The 23,401-nt window shown below is 23.4% G+C and overlaps 1 protein-coding gene and 1 long non-coding RNA gene across 2 annotated transcripts; one reads left to right on the top strand and one right to left on the bottom strand.

The window, feature by feature from the left end:
• Window positions 1–3,451: 3,451 nt before the first annotated feature.
• LOC126897420 (uncharacterized) lies at window positions 3,452–10,209 on the top strand. Its single transcript, XR_007702102.1, has 2 exons — window positions 3,452–3,734; window positions 9,683–10,209. It is a non-coding gene; the product is annotated as an uncharacterized LOC126897420 (long non-coding RNA).
• Window positions 10,210–14,521: 4,312 nt separating this feature from the next.
• LOC126897393 (homeobox protein PKNOX2-like) lies at window positions 14,522–22,840 on the bottom strand. Its single transcript, XM_050670943.1, has 9 exons — window positions 22,484–22,840; window positions 22,045–22,214; window positions 21,756–21,927; window positions 20,830–21,054; window positions 19,966–20,215; window positions 18,567–18,709; window positions 18,298–18,439; window positions 18,118–18,222; window positions 14,522–16,997 (listed from the first exon to the last, which is right to left on the bottom strand). The coding sequence occupies exons 2-9, from the start codon at window positions 22,152–22,154 to the stop codon at window positions 16,909–16,911; spliced, it is 1,236 nt and encodes a 411-aa protein (XP_050526900.1). The 5' UTR covers window positions 22,155–22,214; window positions 22,484–22,840; the 3' UTR covers window positions 14,522–16,908.
• Between the last annotated feature and the right edge of the window lie 561 nt (window positions 22,841–23,401).

Consider the following 23,401-nt stretch of genomic DNA (forward strand, 5'->3'; position numbering starts at 1 on the left):
ACTCTGTAACAATGGCCATAGAGGTCTAGCAATATAACTATTTTAAATATACTATGGAATATTTATAATAACAAAAGATACCTAATGAATCTATGCCGGTTTATTTTGTGAGCATAACGAGAAACGTTTCTAATGTGACTAGTAAGATTTCGAATGGTTAATTTAAAACAAAAACTCTTAAAAAAATATATATTTTAAGTATTAAAACTTAAGTAAAGTAATTATAAAATATTTAAAAACTGTTCTACATTTCGATAAAACATAATATACTCATAGATGGTTGAAAAAGTATATATTTATTGAATACAAATATTATAATATAGGGTGAAGTAATAATTGTAAATTCATTTTTTTTTAGATAAATACACTAGTTTTTTTTTTTTGAACTTACATTAAATGTGATAACAACACATATAAAAACCAGAACTTTACAGTCTAAAATAAAATCTGATGAATATTTTAAGAGAAACAATTATTTTAAAATTACACCATTTGTTTACATTTACCCCACTTTAACTTACATTTTTTTGATATTGTTGTTATTATCACTATTATAAAACGATAACAAATTAAATATAACTTTAAGAAAGAGTCATTTACTTTTTTCTGTCAATTATACGTTTTATTTTTAAATTTGAATAAGTCAATAATTCTAATTTTAAATCAAAGAGCTTTCTTAAAACACTCAACTTAGGTTGGGAAATTTTTATTTTTCTGTACAGATATTTGAAATTTTACAATACATTTTTTAGAAAAATATCGAGACATAAAACTTAATGGAACAATGATATGTGTGTTTTTTTAATACCACCTGTACAATTAGATACAATAGATGAAATATGAATATAACACATCATTTGATACCTATAAACACTTGTGTATAGATCTCCCTTCTACACAAGTGTATCGTATATTGTTATTTACTTTGACCAACACACATAAGGTGTTATTTTTAGTATATCATTTATTGATATAATTTAGATATATTATTATAGTTGTTTGTGACAGATTAAAGAATTATTACATACGAGTCTTAAACAGCATAAAAATTACATCTTCTTAGTGCGATTTTCCAAAAACGAAATACGTCAACGCCATATGATTTTTTTGGTTTATGAGTCATATTATTAAATTAAATACCAAACTATACATTTTAACAAAAATGGTTCTAATTCTTATTCATACCAAAGTTAAAGAATGTTTTTTTTTTATAAATGATATAGAAATATAATTTTTCCTTAGAAGATAAAGACTATAAGAGTTATCTTTTAAATACGAATAAACAGATTTTTTTAAGAAATCTTATTTCATGGCTTGTTTAACAGATTCATGAAATCTAGATATAATAAAATATCTTTTACAAAATATTATTAAATCGTCTGTGTTTGAAAAAGCACAGACACAGTTTAAGTAAAAAACATGTAAAAACGATTTTATGTCCTACACAATTAAAAAAATTATTACTCTATATTGATGAAACAATATAAATCATACAACGACTTTACATACTGTATTTAAGATAGTTTATAATTTGATACATTTTACTGATTTAACAACATAATTTTTTTAAATCATATGTGACATAAACTTTCTACAATTTTTTTACTTTTTAGTTCCTCTCTTTAGATATACTCTTTTTTTAAATATGTTTCTAAATTAAATATTCTATAGTATAGATGTATTAAAGGACTTTCTTCTCCTACCTATTACCAATTACCTCCTCCAAAAAATCAAATCAGAAAAAATGTACAAATTATCAAAACAAATGTTTTTTTTAAAGAAGAGTAATTTAATGTATTTTCCAGAACTTTTATTTTACAGTTACACCCATGGCCAATAATGATAAATCTTTAACCGTTCAACAAGATTTAAAATATCAAGATTAAAGGGTGCGACAGATCTGTCTATTTGTGATCCATGCAAGCGACTGTAAGCTACTAGAGTCTAGTAGCTTAGAACTATAAAAAATTTAGTCCTTAATATTAAGCCGTTTCAAAATGGGTCAAAAAAAGTGTTGATTTTCGTTACTGACTGATTGACTTATCATAAAAATGATGAAACTCTTCCCATATAGGTAAAAATGTGAAATTTGACATAAATATAGATAGAAATATAAATATATATCTCTTACTGTAAAGGGTAAAATCTAAAAATTGACATTTTTTTCAAAATAATCGGTCTTACAGACAGGAATGTCTTTTAGAACGGAAGCCTGTTATGATTTTTTAGTGTCTCATGAAAATTATGTATTTTACTTACTTATTAAGCCATGGAAAAAAATGATAATCCTCAACAAAAATTTTAAGTATGAAAAAGAACTAAGTTCCAACCTTTTACTTTCTAAAAAATCTGCCTATCGAAGTAATAATATATAAATATTAGCCAAATTTACTAAGCAGCATTGCACTTTTATTCATATTTGTAAACATTTGACTAGTTTCTTGCCAAGTACTGACTCAGTGCTTATTTAGAAATTACGGGAGAAATAGGATAGAAATAATTCAAGAGAAAAGTAAAAAGGATCTTCTTATAGGATTCATTGAAAATTTTGACAGGATATGTTTTATGCCTCATTCAAAAACTGACCAAGTATTAAGCAACACAAATAAAGGAGCAATGTTACCCATGAAAGTAGAATTGAAGTTTTATGATCTAAATAAAGAGTAAACTTGACCACATAGCAAATATCACAACTTTGATAGGAAGAATTTTTTATGAAAAAGAAATGGTTAGAACTATTATCTGTTAAAACCGGCTGGTTTTAGTGATATTTTCTTTATTAAAATAACGAGTTATTCAAAAGTACTTTCGGAAAAATCATAGTAAATCCTTATCAGATAATATTAATGATATATTGATGTACATAAAATGTTTATTCAACATTATTTTACATAAAAATTTATTGAATTTAACATTTTTAAATTATCTTTAATCTCTCTCTAAAATTTTATTTCGAAGAAAGTGGAAAGCTAGAGAAGTTATAATAAAAATCATCAATTATAATTATTTAGGAGAGTAGTATAGTAAACATAATTTAAAATTCACGGTGAATCCTTAATTACAACTTACGAAATACCTGTGAAAATATTAGAACAAGATAAACATTAGTTAATTTTTTTTTAACAATGATTGACCTTTGTTGGGCTGCTTGAAATGAAAAATACATTTTCTCCTATCACACCTAAAGGGTTAATGCGAAATATTTGTTGAAAACAATTATTCAATAATATTATTATCAAAATAAAAAGACTACTAAATTGAGTAATGTGCGAGTTTATTTTCTGTGCCATATTTTCAATTTTTTACAAACTTTTTTTTTGATAATATTATTAAAATTAAAAACGTGTTTAATAATAATAAATAGGTGGAACACGTGTGACGTACATCTCAGGCCGCATAGGTGGAAATAGATATACACAGGCGTGGCTTGTAATTGTTGTACTTTTGGTACTATGTGCATGTATAACTGCTTCGGTTAAGTATAGAAATTGTTCATTTCGTTAACGTTGATCATCATTACAGTACAGTTTATCACTGTTTATTTTTAATTCAATGAACCATTTTATTAAAATAATTTTTATGTATGAAAAAAAATTAAATTTTGTGGCTATTAAAATAATTCACAAAATTATCTAGTTTTGACTCATTTATTTCAAAGAGTGAAAATAATTTACCAATCAATATGAAACTTGAATACATATTTGGATTAACTCAGACCAATAGCTTATTTTTTTGTAAGTATTTTATTTTTATTATGGAGTAAGCTGTTATGCTAAATATTTATAAGAAAATTTTTTTTGGTTCAGATTTAATCTATTAATTAAAAGGAATTACACCTAATATCGTTAAAATATGTATTATTAATGTGTGTCTTTAGTCTTTCACAATAGCCTTTCATAACGAATTATAGATTTTTTATAGCCATAGAGCTAAAAAAAATTAAAACACATTAATTTAGATTAAAAAATAAATTTATAGTCAAATTATAAAAATATTTATGTGAAAAAATAAAACTGTATGAAAAATAAAAGTATTGAATTAGTTCTAATTTTTATTATTTTTTGTCAATATGACGACTTATATAACAACAACTAAAATGCTCTATACAATAACCAAGATAACTCCATTTTTCATAATTTTTTAATTAGCTCAAAAAATTAAACATTTTTAACATATATTCTTATCTAACAAAATTTTAAAAATGCTTTATTTTGCTTGTTATTTTTTTGTAACTATATCTTAAGTAGAAATGTTCTTCATTTTAATTTAAAACCGTCGAAATCTGATTTTGAAAAACAATTTGGTTATCTCATTTTTGAACATAACCCTTTAATAATTGAAGGACTTAATAATGAGTCTAATAGTAATTATTGTTATTAAATGTGATGAATTGAAATATTTAAATTTTAACTTATTCATTGCTTAATAACATGTGAAATTAAACTAATCTTACGCAGATATAAGAATGGCTTGGAAAACCATTAAGACGCGTGGAAACACTAAAAATTGGTCTATGGTTTTATAAGTTAAACTCCTTCATAAATTTAGTCGAAGTTGACCAACAAGAAATCTCACAAATTTTCTATAAGCCCATTCGCCACAGCATGTATAGAAAGCTAAACATCCTTGCACAACCCTCTATATAAAACATTCTAAAAATATTTTACATTAGGAAACACTAAATTTACATTTATACATAAAACAAGTGTTAAAAGTTATAATTTGTATCGTATAAGCCTTTATTTTTATAAATAACAACTGTTTAAATTTTCTAAAACTGGGCTTAACTATTTATACACATTTTTTTTATTAACTTTAATAGTTATAGTAATAATCCATGACGAATCCAATGTGTTAATATTCGTTCTCTGTCCTTAAATACTTTTTATAGCAAAAAATATAAGTTATAAAGGTTTAAATTAATTCATATTAATTAGGAAAATCCTAGATCATGCGAATATGTTAATTTTGAGATCAATGTTTTTAATAAATACACTTACGAAAGTTTCTTCATATTCCATTTTTTATCATAAAATAAATTGAACATGCAAATAATTCAATTTTTAATTAATTTAATTAACTTTTAAATAATTTAAAAAGTAAATTAAAAAAAGTTCTTATGTTCATTTTTACACGTTCATATTTTTTTACATCATTATATTATAAAGTATTTAAAAAATAGTTCAATATAATTTCTGTCTTTCTTTAAATTCTCTAATATTTAAAACATTTACAAACTTCAAAAATTTATTTGGAATGGATTCAATTTAGTAATTTTTGTTTCTAAAAATAGTTTTTTTAATAATCATCGATTGCATTAAAATTATTATCCCTACCAAAGTATTCTCCCTATACTTGTACGACATATAAATTAAATACAATTAAATTACTTATCACCATCTTCTGAGCCTTTATCCAAGCATGGATCAGAAATATTTTACGATTTGTACAGATTTTACACCGGCTGTTAACCCGACACAACCTCATTATGACTGAAGGAGTCAATATGGGGCTAGGTGTATGTCACTGTTAAAGTTCCCGAAAGGTCACCAATCTGGGAACCAACAGCAAACAGCGTAGCTGAACATCAACGTTAAGGCGGTGACTGAATAATTACTGTACCACAACACTCCCCTAAATTTAATTGACTAACAATAAAAAATATTATAATTTTTTTTTACAAAGCATCTAAATTTATATAAAAATGTTTAATTTAAATTGCTCGCCTTATGCACATTTGTAATGCGTAGAAGTTATTAGTGTCATGTTCAAAAAACTCACAATAAACATTCTCACCAGTACATCCAGTATGACATAAATTCTTTCTCGAAATACATCATCCAGGTTATAATTCGAAAATATATCCCCTTCATGTCGTTATAATTATATGATAAGTTAAAACTTTTTCGCTTGAATGGGTAAAAAAAGTTTCTAATTTTGATAACCTCTTGAAAAAACTATGAAAATGGTTATTATGAATATATATATCAATTAAGATTTCATTTTAACATCATTAATTTTAAATTATATATTTAAATATTGTGTTACGTTTTACATATTTTCCATAGGCAATCTTAGTAGGCTTAAAAACTCGTCTAGTTTTTAATACAATTTTATTTAGACCAATATTGATACACTCTCGTTATGATCCCCTGTCCTTAAGTTTGTCAATAATAGACGCATTTTTACTATATAATTTTTTCAGATTTTAATAATTTGTAAAATATTTCTCGGTATAACAAAATGTACGTTATATTTTTGTATAAATTTATCTGAACCATATTTATACCTCATTAAATTTAAAATATATAAATTTATCTGTACTAATAACCTGGTAGAAAAAACCAAGTCTTAAATTTAAAAAAAAATACTGTTTTTTGTTATTATAATATTGTTTTTAGCTTTTTAAGTTTAATGTTATAATAACATTATTCCATTTTCCGTTTTGTGATATTATAACGCTATTTCATTTTTACATAAATTAAACTTAAGTATTACTTTCTATGTTTTTAAAATTTTATATTCTAAAAAATAAATAACAAGATATTCTAATAGATTAATTACACTTAATTTTTAAGTAATTACAATTAATTAAATAATTATAATTTCTGAATCTAGCTTACATTATAATGCAGGAGGAATCTCATTTAACACATGAGGACTTTTTTATTGTTTTAATATTGTAAACTTCTCAAAATAATTTAATATAATTAATGGGAACATCCCTTGATCATAAATATTCTGTATATCGATTTTTTAAATTCATTAAATCCTAACTTGTATTCAACGGAAACCTTCATGTAACGGCATAACTTTTTATCAGTCTTCAACATTTTCATTGAATGAAGATTTCACTGTATTAAGCATGACAAAATGAATTTCATTACTGAATACAAAAAAACATATTATTGGTTATAAGAAATTATACGTATAATATTAAGCTGGGCTAATGAAATACAATTCACATAAACACATAACTATTACAAAACAACTGTAAATTTATTCAAATATTTTTATAAACAACAGATTCAATATTAAATAGTTATAATTAAGTAATTTTCTTAGTATTTTTAAACATAATATTTAATATTGAACTCAAAAATTAAATGTCAGTAAAACTAATAAAATTAAATAATAACTTGACAAAATATAAAAAAGTAAACCATTTCTTAATATCACCAAGATATATTCTTAGTACTTTTTAAACATAATATTTAACATTACTTTCAGTCGTTGTGTAATATAACATGTAGCATAATTAATAAAATGAAAAATATCATGTACTCGATTTTATTTCTTAACATGATCAATCCGAAATTATGACTTAATTTTTTAATTATCGTTAACTACACTTAATGATAAAATTTATTTTTTGTTTTAGGTTTTTTTTTTATATTTTTCCGTTTTTAACGTTATTATTAACCATAACGTTATTGTAACCTCTTTAAGTCTAGGAAAAAATAACATGAAATATATATTGTGTATATTTAAAATTACTTTTTTTATTCATCTTCTGGGAAATACTAACGCTAGTTTTACAGTTTTTATGATAATAATTTATTTATTGATTGATTTTTTTTCTATTAAAATTTCCAAGGCTCTTTTAATGACATTTTAATTTAAATAAACTAATATTGTAACAAGTTTTTAAATTGTATAGAAAAAGTAGCACGTTTCAACAATTTGAACTAGTGACTATAAAATGTAAATAACTGCCTATGAACACAAGTTTGAATTTTGTATCCAACAACACAAATTAATTTCTTGGAACTCGCTTTGTGGTTTATTTAGCACTTAAAGTTAACTGACAAACATATATGATATATACTTTTAAACGGTCATCAGCACACTTATCAGACTTTATTGCAAAAGAAAGTCAGTAAGTAGTATTTCAAACATCCGTGATGTAATTATGACTACTTATAAGACAGTCTTATTAAAAAATTGTAATGACTTCTTTGAAAATACACTTAAAAATTAGTAGAATAGTAATTTACCACTGTACAAATACAATGGTAAATTACAATAAATAGAAAACTATACTTGTTCTATATTATACCCATTTTAAAATATTTATTTTTAATTCATGACACGATTGAAAATAATTAGAACTAAGTAAGCGATACCAAAGCTAGTTACCACAATTTTCCATTTTATTTTTTTTATGGAAAGGCGACTTTTTTTTAAATTTATGATAAGTATATTAAAAAACATATCTCACACATTTCTTGTAAAAATATTAAAGTGTAGTACTACAGCGAAATAACATTAAAATAGCTTTTTTTAAAATTTACAATTTATGAAAACTGACTTCACTCAATGATTGGCTATCACACGTCTTAGAACTCCAAATAATATAAAATTTTCTTTTTTAAGTTTTTCTTAGTTTAAAAGTTGGATCAAACATTCAATAATTTAATTATTTTCTATTTTATAAACTAGTTAAATATTATTCGCTGTCATTAAAAAAAAAAATGTTGACGCTTTTATAAGTTTATTTAGTATTAATAAGGATAGCCCAAAAACGTATAAAACTATAAAAAAAAAACTTTTTTTTTTGTTTTTATTATGTAAGTGACTTAGTAGTGGGTTGGAATAAACTAACCACTCTGTAATATAAAAACTGCATAATAACATTATTTAATAGTAATTTTTATTTCACAAATTAGTAATTCGAAGAATAAGAAAATATGACTTACTTACTTTTATATCAAATAACAATAAATATAGAACTATCATTGTGAAGCTAAAATAAAATATAGAATGATTCCTCACGTCTCGCGAAATATCTTTGAAAATATTAGCGTTAATAGTATCATGTTGAACACTTTTTCAGCTAAACTGTATGGTCGAAAACGATACAAAAAAAATATATTTATACACTACTTATATCTTGTATTGATCATGATAATTTTCATAATTTGATTTAATTTACGGAAAATATTTACTTATCTAAGCAAAAGTTTGTTTATTGAACATAGAATATATGTCGAGACTAAAATAATTAAAACTGTTGTGATAACACATGGTCTGATTTATGATAATCCGTGATACCTAGTTTTAGAATACCAATTAGAGTATTTAGTTTTAGGTAATTAACAGTGTAACAACTAGCCTTAATCTCTTTAAAAACATTCATCAAATATTTAATTTTAAGTAGTTATTGGTAATCACCAATAACTACTTTATTTCCTATTAAATGAAAATTTAATTTAGTTGAATTATTCAAAATACTATAATTTAATGTATTTCTGGGCATATTTGATAATATACACTATAAATAACAAAGTCTGAAAATAAAATAAAACATAAGAGTAAAAGGAAAATATCACAGAGAAAACGAGGTGTATTAGATCATCTCGAGAGAGAATAAATTTTACATTCATTAATTATAATATAAAATAAGGTTTAATTTATAGATTTTAAAAAATAATTAAGATTTAGGTTTCTACTTGAGTTACTTAAATTATAAAACAATTATTTTTGCTTTTTATTAAGCCATTACAGATGTTTTTTTATTCATATTTCGAGGAAAAAAGCATCAACAACAAAAGCTATTAGCTACACACGTTATTTACATACAACAGATTTATTTAATAAAAAAATATGTATAGAGTTTTGAACCTTATTAAAATTTGTTTTTAGTTCTAATTGTTGATAAATGTGTATTTTTTTTTTTTAGGTAGAATCTGCATGACAAAACATAAGCTTAATAAGTTTTAATTATGTCTAGTCATAAAATTTAGAAGAAAAAAGAAGTGCAAGTTTTACTATACTCATCAGACTTAAGCTATCAAGAGAGCTATCCGTCGACAGTATAATGATTGACTACACTGTCATGGAGTTGCTCTCTTTATGGAAAAGTCTAATAACACATAATTTACAAATTAATAATAGTATAAATTAACAACAAAATGTACAATTGTAGTTCTAATAATTATTTTTCTAGCTGTATGTATATTTAAATGTTATTATTATTAATTTTCCAATAATAATAGAACAGTTATTATGATTTTTTTTTCATGCAATTTATTACAATACATTTTTTTTTATTTTTTGATAATAACATAAAATTAAAATTGGATACTAAAAGATTAAAAAATAAATATTTATGTTAATAAAATTGTTTTTCAGGAAAATAAGGTCACTTCTTGTCTCATTTTTTCTTTCAGAAAGAAATAAAACAATGCAAACCTGGGAAGGTGTTAATTTTCTATGTGTTTTTCTTTTGTACTTGCTACATTTTTCAGCTCCTACTTGATCAATTTAATATCAAAATATTAAATGTAAACCTGTACTTATTTTTTATTATTAAATGGATAATGGTCTAAATAAAATTTTGACAGATCGATTCAAGTTTGAATTTCTGACCCTTTGCCTGCCCACAAGGGGCTTGAAATATCAATGTTAGAACAAAGCGTTAACTTTTTAAAATGCTCTAAAAACCCGCATCCTTTGAATAATTGTAAAATTAGTATACAGCAGGGCTCACGCTGACATTTTTGGCCGCCTTGTGCAAATAGTGAAAAGCGATTTGGCCACTCCCAAAATTTACAATAGACCGATATTTCATTTTATTTAAGACCTTCTTTTCTCGATCATCACATCATAATATGTGAAAAAAAACAATTATTTACATCTAAATGCTTACCCAATGTGTGTATCGGAATCACAATTGTGCAGAAAGTGTGGAGTAGAAAAGGAAAACTCATTTCACATAATGTAAGAATATGAAACCTTATCCACACTAAGATCAAACTCTTAATTAAAACTTTTCCTGAAAAAGAAGATATCATAAACCTAAGACCCATAGAGATCCTTAATTTCGCCAGAAAGACAGGACTCTTTGGACATCCACAGGTATAATGTAATAACACTTATGTGATTACACTTGGGTGTGTAAACCGAATCAAGACAATTCTGTATGAGGTGTGCACAATGGATCAACAGGTCTGAGTGCATGGGCATTATGTCCACCTCACTAATAGCTAAAACTAAAAAAAAACTACATTTAAATACCATATTTTATTTCGTCTATTTGTTCTTTGATAACTTGATTAGCACGGCAGATTTGTATATTACAAGTCAAAAACAAAATTTGTCTCAATAATTTATTTTCAATGTGAAAATGGCTGTCATATTTAAAAATAACATAGTTTATTTGTAAATATGGCCAAATTTTCATTTAAACTTCTGCGAAATTAAAAAAACATTAATTTACACTAAGTGCATTTACTAATTAATTAAGAAGATATTGGTTTTACCATGCTGTGGTTTTTTATGGCCTGATCATGAAAATACTCAACTCACACTGGATCAATTTTGTTACTCTATGAGACAAAAGAACCAGGTTTTAATCTAGTTGAACTTATTGTCACCGAAACTACAAAAAAAAACACTCAATTAAATTTTTTTTTCAAATATCTCAAAATTATGTTACTGTAAATTTTTATTCTGAGTTTTTAAACATTTTTAAAAACACCAACCTTAATAAAATATATTAAAGACAATAAGCTTTCTTTTGGTATGCTTTTTATAACAGTCTAATGAAAAACAAAAGTACAGGAAGAGTTTGAATGATAGCACTCACCCGAATGTAAAATATTTTTTTAACTCAATTTTTGATAAATATATGAAAAGGTTACAACTTTTAACCCATTTCAAATAAAAGCTCTTGAAGTGTACATTGATATTAAAAAAAAAACAGTACAGTGGGTTCGCAGCATAGTGTAGGTGTGACATAATTGGGACAAATATCAATGATATCTGACAATGGTTCAACTGACTATCAAATGAAACGCTTCGATGTAAATTTGTAGATAGTATTTAATTTTTAGAAGTTGTAGGATTATTCCAAAAAGAACATCAACATCTATTTCCTTAGTTATATCCTGATTACAAGTTTTATAATCTGCAGTATATTCATGCATAAATATAATGCAAGAATAAATACATATTAAAGAAATTTATTTTTTTTTTATTTACAATTTGAAATACATAATCTGTACAACATAGCACAATAAGTATATATGATATTATAATAGTAGCATGAATATTTTGAATTAAGAAATCACCCATTGGTGACACTTGACTGGAAATTAACGCTGTCTAGAGTCTAGAATTTGGTTGTTTTTTTTTTTATAATTATTATAACAAGTCACGGCACCAGTTGACTTGTTGACCCAGACGACGCCCGGGGTTCCCGGTATGGTTTGAGTGTAGAGGCTCTTTATCAATGGATTTTGGTGGGTTTGTAGGCGATTATGAAAACGTTTGTAGAAATCTACAGCTTCTTCTGTCACAGTTTTCATTGTGAGGTCTTTATGTAGGGTATAATTGGACACAAAAGGTGGAGCATTCGTAATTTTTCTAAGGGCAATATTCTGGAACTGTTGGATTTTGTTGGTATTAGATACTTTAGCAGTACCCCACAATTGAAGACCGTAGGTCCACAGTGGTTTTAATAGTGTTTTATACATAAGAACTTTAACTTTTAGTTTAGAGTGTTTATTATTTGTAAGCAAGGGAATTAAAGAAATATTAAAGAAATTAAATTTAATATAAAGTTATTCAATATTTTGTATTGTAATTTTCGCTGAGAAACTAAAACAAACCATAAAGTATTTGTATATTTCGTTACCTGTATAGTAACTGTGTATCAAAAATTTAATTATGAATTTATCATAAAAAAAGGAGGGAGAAAGTAATTTTTTTTAATACGATTATTGTGAATTTTGTTAGTTTATTATTATTATTATTTATAAATTGAAATTATAATTTTTCATATACTATTGGTAGCTAGAACATTTTTTTGTGAAAGCACAACCCCTTATTTTTAATATTACTTATTTGATTGTCATTAATACTGCAAAATATTTATAACTAACACTTTATAACTAATATTTATAATATAACAAAACTTTTAATTCATTTTTTTTTAAACGAATTAGTTTGGTTGGTTAAATTAGTACTAACCCACCCACCACCTATTTATATGATCACTTTCTTAAAATATAATCATAAATTATTATTAAAAAAAATAGAAATAAAAAATTATAGCAACACCAAAAAGATTAAATTTTTCAAAATATATACCAAATTAAAGAGAACAACCTTAAGAGTTAATTAAAGGAAAATTAATATGGGTCTATCCATTTTTAAAAATGTTAAGATAGATTTAAGTAAAAATAACAACTTTAAAAACGGTGACATTTTTGCATCAAAATGTTTCTTGTAAATTAAAAAAAGAAAAATAATCTAATTAATAATGATCTAATAATTTAAAATAACTTAATAATTAATAAATTGAGAAATATAAAAAAATCGGTTCAGTGAGAGCTGAAAAAAAGTAGTGACGGGCACAAATAATAAACGGTACAAAGTGGGGTCGCGGAACAATATGAACGTGGTATAGTTGAGACAAGTATAGATGATATCTGACAGTGATTAAAATCACTATCATAAGAAACGCTTCAATGCAAATCTGTAGATAGTGTTTAATTTTAATAAATTGGTGGATTATTCCAAAAGAAAAATTAACTAATATTTCCTTAATTATTCCTGATTAGTAATTTTATGATGTAGAAATATAATATATGAATAAATATTTACTATAGCAATTAAATTAGTATGAGATTGATATTTAATAAGTTAGTATAGTAATTTTTTCAGAGAATTTATATAAAATTATAAAGTAGTTATTACTTTTATGGCAAACGTGTATAAAAATTGAAGAACTTGTCACAAATGTTCAGAAAATAACTTGTGGTTAATTATGAATAAATGGTCTTCAAATAAATTTCATCAGAGTCAAAAATATACTTTTATTATTCTATTTTTCTTGTTGAATTTTGTTTTCCATCTCAAATAAAATGCAAAAAAAGTTATTTCGGCTAGCGGGTCGAACTTTTTACCCCGAACTTAGAAGACTATATAGTTAATAACGCAACCACTGTGATCTTGATGAATAATTATCATAAAAAAAACTATTTAAACTAGTTGAAAAATTCAGTCATTGTTCTTAACTTTGAGGAGGTAAAATAATCAAAACAAATTTAAATTTATAATTAATCTAAGTTAGAATCATGTACCAAATTCATGGTAAATTTTATAAAAATTGATACTTATTACTAAGATAAATCCTTGTATAAGTATTTTAAAAAAAAGTTGAACACAAAAACATCTGCAAGTAGAAGATAAATCGTCGGGACAAATTTTTTTTTTTTTAATTAATACATAACATTAGCTTTAATTTGACATATATTTAAAGAACGGTGATTTTGATTTTGTATAAATATTTATGATATTTAGCTTTTGTTTATAATACTCCTTCTAAAAATAATTTACTTGCGAATATAAAAAAAAAAAATATTTCTTTTCAATTTTTACCAATTTTCTAGAAAGTCCATTAAATCAATAGCATCTTAAAATGAATAAATTCCTTAAATATTCATACTTGAACAAAAAAATAATCCATCACGAGTTCTAAAATTTTATATCGATATTAAAAAACTATAACTACTTAAAAAAAAGAAACTAGTTTATTTTAGAAAATTAAAATAAAAATACATATAATTTTTTTATTCCTTTTATTTAATATAATGAGCGAATAATGATAGCTTTACTTTTGATAATTACACATATAGGTGTTCAGTAAGTAAGGAAACGGATTTCTATTGTTCTCATTGTTCATAACAATTGTCCTGTTACTGACTAAACACCCTTTATAAGTATATTTATATAATAAAAAAATTATAGTCTTTTATATGATTTCTACAACAATAATTAAAAAATATATGTACATGTACATTTTATTTAATAATATATGATAAATAAAGGTTAAAAACTAATCGTTAATAATGTTGAAAAATACCTAATAAATAATCATTCAATTGTTAATACTTGTTTCATTTTAGTTATCTAGTATCATTAAATTACTTATGATTACTATAAATATTAACTATACAAGCATAAAAATGAGCATTAAAAAAAATAAACTTTATATATATATTTTATAGTTATAAGTTCTATTAGATTAATTCAAAGACTAAGTAAATAATAAGCTTATTCTAAGACAAACAAATCTAAAAATCTCTTAAATAAGGATCATTAAACAAAATGTTTATTATATTGGGTAATTTAGTAATAGAAAATATTATTAATTGGTGTTTATAAAATAACTTTCACATCTGCAAATTGAAAATTTTCAAATTACTAAAATAATTTTATAATTTATTTTTTTAACTACTATAACAACATGTTTTCCTACTCATACGAGACAAGTTTAAGTCCATTAAAGTACAACTACTGGATATTCTTAATGTTTTTAGATGTATAAAAGACGACATAAACTTTCTCCATTTTATAGAAAATTGGAATAAGATAGAACTACAATTGAAAAGCGTTGTACCTACATTCAAATTATTTATAACTTTTAATACTTAATTATATATAATTTTAAAAAAGATAATTTATTTTACTCTATTTGAAACTAATATTAATGATAAAAATTTAATATTATGCATAAAATCAACATTAAAGTCAACCTGTGACTAACTGAAATTTTAGTTCATAACTTTTTTTAGATGATATAATTATAAAGGTTAATATTAATTTTGTCTTTGAATCAATTATTTTTTTTAAACTTTGCTTAATAATGTTTTAAGTATCTGTTTATATTTAAAATATTGATTTTAATTTTACTATTTATACAACAAAATTTGACACAATATTTTAGAAAATAATTTTCTACATGTTTCTATAATAATATGATTACACAAATGTTTAATAAAATAGTTACAAGTAACTATTTTTTACAAGTAAAAAGTATATTTTTACAAGTAACAAACAAGTATTTTAAATTAAAAAAGAAGTCAATTATAAAATAATGAACGCACACAAACAAAATGATTTCTATATCCGAAAAAAATTTTAAGCAATACAATTTTATGCAAGATAAATTAAGTAAGCAGTAAGAAATAATTAGATATAAATATAATACTTTATTTTTGTTTTAAGGTAATAAGACTTAATGGATGAAAAAGAAAATACATTATATTTAAATCATTTTTTCACTTAGATTTAAAATTAAACGTTTATATAATACTCATTAGGTAATAAATTTCATTATTAAATAGCTAAATACAAATTTCATAAGATGTAGTGTATATTATAATATACATATGGTAAATATCGGCTGTTATCACACAATGAAAATTTTTTCACCAATTTCAACTATATATTTAAGATCAAAATATAAAATAAAAGTAAAAATTTTTAATATAAAAAATACAATTACATCAATTAATGAGATAGTTTACAGAATAATTGGTAACTTTCATTTTTTAGTACTAATTTATATTCACCATTAGTTTCACAATCGATAAAAATATTAATTTGTAGGTATCGATGTAAAATTGTTCATACAGAGATCATTCGGTTAAAAACAAAAAATATTTCAATTTTAAAAAAGAGAATAATTATTTCAATAATTATTTTCTTTTAGTTATAATTAACTAAAATCTAACGGAATACTCAAATTGATTCAAAAACTAATATTCTATAAAAGTAAATATTATTAATTCAATTTTTTTATCATTTATCTTCAAATTTTTTATTTTCTAGTATTAAAACTAATTTAACACAAAATTATATCATATTTTGGTAATAAATATTTTCATAGTTTGGTGATGATTTAGCATACACAATCTACTAATACAACCATTCATATTTCTATTTTATGAATACTGAGTTTATGTTTTAATTTATAAATTAAAATATGCAGTTAATAGGCCACTTTAATACAAGATTTAAGTAAACAAAAAAATGTTACCTAAAAATACAATATAAATAAGATATTTCATATTAATGTTTTTATTATTTAATAATGATCATTACTAAAATGAAAATTTAGTTGGATTCATGAACATTACGCTGAGAAAATATGTCCCTTATTTCTTCTTCTTCGCTTTCATTTAAGTTTGATTCATTGGAATTTTCTAAAATAAAATTTATAAATAATATGATACTGATACAAACTTTTCTATTATTTTAAAAGTTAACTGTTAATAAATTGGAATCTTGAATATAAGTGAGAGTTAAACCTCAACAAAGACATCCTTTTATTTACTCCATCCTAGACTACAACTGAAATATTAGATTTATAGAGGTAATTTATATACATAAACTCTTATTCTAATATTTATAATAAAATTTTATTACAATAGAACTACAAAAAGTAGGTACTCGATATGTTTTTCAAACTTATTAAAATATTTTAATTATTAACGTTTGACATAAAGAGCTTGTAAAATATACTATTTCAGCTAGATCATCTTGTATTAAATAATCAAGTTAATTAGGGGTGACTATTTAAAAAATTAAAGTTGACACACTTATAAGGTATAAGGGATGAATATGAAAAATCTTTATCATTGAAAAATTGTAAGAAACATCATTAAACTAAATGAAACTAATAATAAAATTATTATTATTATTTTTATTTTTCGATTAATTAAATGGTTCATGATAAGTAAACCACAATGATTTATTATGGTTTATTTATTAACAGAATTTATTTTGCTTTGTTGTCGCTTAACTAAACAAAATTCTTACATATGTAAGAACCATATGTAAGCAAAAAATGTGTAATGAACTCCCTTTGTTAGTTGAAAAATATGATAGGTTTAATCAATTTTTAATAATTTCTAAAAAATCATAAAAGTCTCTGACATTTCCAAATTTTAAGGCTTGTGGTAATCATTTATATCTCTGCAAAATTTTCCATTCATCACAGTATACACAAAGAATATATTTTATTGGTTGTAAGATATTTTAATTGAAATAATAGTCAATTTTAATACTTTTAACCATTATTATAACATTTTAATGAGCAAAAATAAAATGTAGTGTGATGTATCACATAAGGATATAAATATTTACTTATAAAAATATAGGAATATTTATTTAACTAAAACTATGCAATAGAATTAATAAATATTAAAAAAAACAATGCATAATAAAGGTTTTGAAAGAGAAAAGAAACGTTAGAAATTTTTATTTATAAAATATTTTGTATTATTTTATTAATTCACTTATTGTGTCTCATATAATACCCACCATTTATATTTTGAGTTTCCATTAAGAGGTCATCTGAAGGCCATGAAAACTTATTAGCCTCAATCATGGCAACTTTTTCTTTAGAAAGTGTAAAATTTTGATCTCCTTTTCATTAAAACAAATATATAAGTAAACAAATAGTTCATTTTTAAATGTATACCTATTAATGTGTTTAATTACCACTTATTTCAGGTGACGATGCATCAAGCATTGGCTGAAGAATACGTCTTCTAGCATTGATAAACCAGTTATTTACTTGTAATAAAGTTAAATTTGTTTGAGCTGCAATAATTTTTTTTTCATCTTCTGTTGGATATGGGTGCTTAATAAAATTAAGTATATAAAATTATTTTAACACGTCAAATTATACATATGATAAAAATATAAACAAATGTAATTTTTAGTAATTGTCTTAAAAAAATGCTCAATTTAATTTTATTTATACTTACAATTAGATGTTGAAACAACCAAGAACGCATTACACTAGTGGCTTGCTTAGGAAGAATTCCCCTTTTTTGTTGTCTTTTTCTTTTACTTCCAAAGTAATCATCATCTTCATCACATGATCCACCACTTGTAGCAGATAAGGAACCTAAAATTAAAAATAATTTTACAAACTCATTTATCATTTATAACACAATTTATTTATCAATTTAAATTAAAAATAAAGAGTCAAATACATTAAGGATCCAACAAAGTGGAATTGAGACATTTTTTAGATTAGTATTAATTAATATCTGACAGTTGTTCAAAATGTTCTTAAAACGTTTATAAAGTAAACTGTATAGTTATTGATACCTTAAGGAAAATAACTGTTTTAATTAGTATATTTATATAGTTACAAATTTTGAATTTTTCTCACTATATTTTATTAGTCAAAAATTTTATTAGAATTTGAATTATGCCTTTAAAATTCAAAATATACTATTATTGTCACCTTTATTTGATAAGAACTGAAATGTGCTACTTAAATTAGAGTTATTGGCCCTCTTTTTATTGGTGTCTATTTTAAAGAATTAATAGTACCTATCCCAAATTACTTATAAAAAAAAATAGTAGGAAAATTTTTCTTTTCTTCATCTCAAAATGCATTTTATTACCTTTAATTTGACATAGGTTTAAAGGAGATAGGCTTTTTGGATCATAATCAAAAATTGTAATGAAAAAATGTTGAATATGATTTTTAAGTACCCCGCAGTATTTTGGTTAATGAATGAATTTTCAAAAAAGTATATTTTAGTAAGGTAAATGTCTAAAGTATTATCAATAAAAAGTGCACAATTATCTATCTGTCCAGTTTTTAAAAACATATTTTGATATAAAATGAAAACCAAAAATTTTAACATTGACTATTTTATGAAAACTGTAATATGTTTTATAGCCATTTATATATCATTAAGCAAAATCGAAGAAATTGTGTACAGTGACATGAAAAAAAAATTGGTAGGGTTTCTCAGCTAGGTATCAAAAGCTTATATTTAATTATTTAAGATGATTTTAGTCAATAATGTAAATAACATATGTAAATATATACTGTAAATTAATAATTCACAATTTTTTATACTATATTCTTAGTAAACAAATAGACATAACTATTTGGGGTACTTAGAATGCAAGGGGTATAAGAAACATTTTTAAAAATTAAGCTATTTGTGCAGTTGAACTGAAGATGATTAGCAAAAAAATGTGTAAAAAAATTGAAAAAAAAAAGAATCATAAAAAATTATTTTTTAAATGTTGTTATACAAAAAACAATAACTTAAAAATTATTTTCTCAAAATTAAAAAATTTCACTTATACCTCTACTATTTTAAGAATCTCATTTAAATTTAGATTTAAATAATTTACCTTGAAGAGAAGATGGTTTATCAGATAAAAAATTTGTTGTAAGTGGTATTTTTCCTATAGTAGAATTTTCAGATAAGGAAGACTGAGTAATTGGAATTTCGTGATGTGAAATATTTTTAATTTCTACTGATGTGGTAGATGGTATTCCAGATAAAAGACTAGAAATATTTTTTAAATCCATGATGGTCTTAGGTTTTACAGCATCAATGTCTCCAGAATGTTGCATAACTGATCCTGATGAGGATGTCACCTATAAAAAATGTATTTATAGGTAAAAAATTGGCCTTCTAACTAAAAAAACATTTAACTAAAATTGAGAAATTTACTCTAAAGTCTTTATTAGAATTTTTAATACTACAATATTTTTCCAGCAACACAAAATGTATATTAATAATACAATACATTTTTAATATTTGAATTAGTTTAAAACGGTTCTTTTACTAAAAAAACATGATTTTATGGGAGATATTAATTATTACTTTATCATGGTCCAGACATACATTGTAACTTTTTGCATTACCCTAAATAGTTGGCAAAATACAGAAAAATTATGATGATTATACCATATTTTAGAAGAAAAGATCTCAAAACTGTGAAATCAGTAACTATTATATATATGAAAGGAATAAGAAGAAAATCAAAAGTAAATTTATTTATATCATATTGAGTTTATAAGAATATAAAGAGGATATTAAAAACTAAGTTAAGGAAGGTACATACTAGAATAGATGACCTAAAATTGTTCAAAAAAAAATTAATTGAAAAAATGAAAAGACCATTGATAAAAATCGATGAAGTAAAATATATAATTTTAGTGAACTTATGATAATTATTTAATAAACATTAAATAATATAAAAATTAACCTGAACACTATGAGGAGAGTGACATAAAGGTGAATTACTATTACTTGATGTTTCACTACTATTATTATCAAAATAACCAGTAGTATAATCAGAGCGTAATAAATTTTCACTTTGCATTTTAATTTTCAAACAAGTAATATATCTACTACAAAAATCTTTACATAATTCTTGGACTTTTTCTAATTCTAAAAGATGTATTCTTAAAACTTGAATGGCTTTTATCATCTGAAAAAAATATTTATTATAAATAAAAAAAACATTTTTTTATAATTCTAATTATTGATTAAATAATAATATACAATAAAAAATAGATAAAAATTGTGTACCTTCATATTGTGTTATTAGAATATTATTGCTTATAAATTTTAAAAATGTGAGAATTTGTTACATATTTCATTAACTTGATCATTATTAAAAAGAGAAATTAGGTGATTTCGTATTAAATTATTATTATTATCAAAATTTTTTTTAAGAAAAAAGCTAAAAATTATCTTTTTCAAAAAATTAAAATGTATGTATATATATTGTTATTTTTAGAGATAAATAATAAAAAATGTGCATAGTCCAAAACTGTAAAAATTATTTAAAAATGAAAGTTACAAGATATATTTAATGAATAAAAACTTATAAAATTTGTCTGAACAAACTGGGCCACTCTTTACATTCAAAATACAATTCGTTTTATCATCAATTAAGATTTAACACCTGATTTCTAACTTTTTCGTCAAATTGAAATAGTAACACTGTTATTTAAATTTAAAACTATTTGGTAATCTAAAAACAAATATATATTAATACAAATACCATAGATTGGATGAAAATAAAAAGTAAGGAATAATTATAGAAAAAAATGATTTATTTTTCTTCTAAAAGTTGAGAAAAGTGAGATATCGAGTAGCGATGATATGTACTACATTTTCACTTACTAGGCCATCAATTTCAGTATCATTTGTAAAAAATGGTTTCCTATCCTGTTCTTGGTGTTGAACAAATGCTTGAATATCAGTATTGAAACTTTCAGAATTTAGAATTGTAGCAGATTGTGTTGCTTGTTCACATCTTTCAAATAATAACGCTAATAATGGGAATAGGGGATGTCTAAATATATGAAAAAAAAAAAAAATTAAAACATTCAAACTAATAAATTGAAATTTTATGAGCAATATATATTATATTTAAATATTCATGATTATTTATCAGTTTATCATTGATTACTTGTACACAGCTCTTTTATCAGCTTCAAAAACTGCTTGATCTGGTTGTTGAATGTTGTTATTAGCCAGAGAAGTCAGATTAGATGTTACACTATCAGAATATGATACCATAATTATATTTGAAAACTTCACATTGATTTCTAGTTTTAATAGAAATGAAGAATACAATAGCTAAAAATAGATATGTTTTGTTTAAAATTCATTCTAAACATAATGCTCTTTAAAACAATTATCATTCTTTTCATGGGACTTAATTTTTTTAATTTATTAGATATATAAATTTAATAGGACTATACACCAAAATATTTTGGCTTAAACAAATAATACACAGTTTTGTACAAAAAATTAATTATTTAACAATTACAAATTCAAATAACCTTATATTAATATTATTTTGTATAGTTTATAAATTCATTTAGATTACTACTCAAGTTACTTACATTTAAAACTGGAAATAAATTTTTATAAGACCTGAGAAATGTAAAACAAGTCAATATGATAACAAGAATTTCATTATTTATTAACGAAGTTTGATGTATCCTCCGAAACCCCGGTCTGGCAATGAACTTAGGGTTGCCGGTAAAGCTGTGTAGCTTAAGTATGATTCAATAATTAGAACATTCAATAGTTATTTTTATTCTAAAATAAAGCACGAGACATTAAGTTTGCAAGTGCAGGTAAGTGTGTAATTATAGCCAAAATTTTGTAAGCAATTGATTAACAAAGTCCAAACTGAGAGAAGTTTATAAAACTCGTAAGATAATAAAAATAACAATAAATATTATAAGGGACGGAACGATAAGAACCAAGAGGTTTTATTATCATGGTCTTTGTCATAGTGTCGGCTGTTACCTATGGATAGCGCTTTCCTGACTTTTCCGGATCATTTATTAAACGATTCTCATCGTCGACAGTCATACGTATTATTTTTTTCCCGCAAATTATTATATAAAAATTCTTAAACGTAAGACAAAAATTACATACAGTGATTTAACTAGCATATACAAATTCTAATTTTCGAGCCTAAATTTCAATCTTGATTATAGGAATAGATGGCGCTCCATTATATCTCCCCAGTCCCCGCCACTCCGGTTTTTATGGGAAAAATATTGAGCTTTTCGTTTACTCCACTAATCGTAACTAGGAAGCCGCGCTCCTTATGTATTTCTCCCTTCCATTATATCGCGAACTTTTATTGTTCAACGAGAGTGAGAGTTATAATATTTAACATAGAGTTTTAAAACCAAATACAGGGAATTAAAAAAATTAATAATTTTTTAATATTTATAAATTATGTATAAATATGTATGTATAAGTTACTAAAGATTTATTATAGGACTTTTTTTTTTTTTTTTTAA

This window comes from Daktulosphaira vitifoliae, unplaced genomic scaffold, assembly GCF_025091365.1.
Source record: "Daktulosphaira vitifoliae isolate Bord-2020 unplaced genomic scaffold, ASM2509136v1 Scaffold_2, whole genome shotgun sequence".
In the NCBI taxonomy this organism is placed as follows: domain Eukaryota; kingdom Metazoa; phylum Arthropoda; class Insecta; order Hemiptera; family Phylloxeridae; genus Daktulosphaira; species Daktulosphaira vitifoliae.

Coding starts and splice junctions, on each gene's coding strand:
- LOC126897393 (XM_050670943.1), bottom strand. CDS start 22,154: ATGGTATCATATTCTGATAGTGTAACATCTAATCTGACTTCTCTGGCT. Junction 18,223..18,297: donor ATCGTCACCTGAAATAAGTG/GTAATTAAACAC, acceptor TTTAATGAAAAG/GAGATCAAAATTTTACACTT. Junction 16,998..18,117: donor GGAAACTCAAAATATAAATG/GTGGGTATTATA, acceptor ATTTTATTTTAG/AAAATTCCAATGAATCAAAC.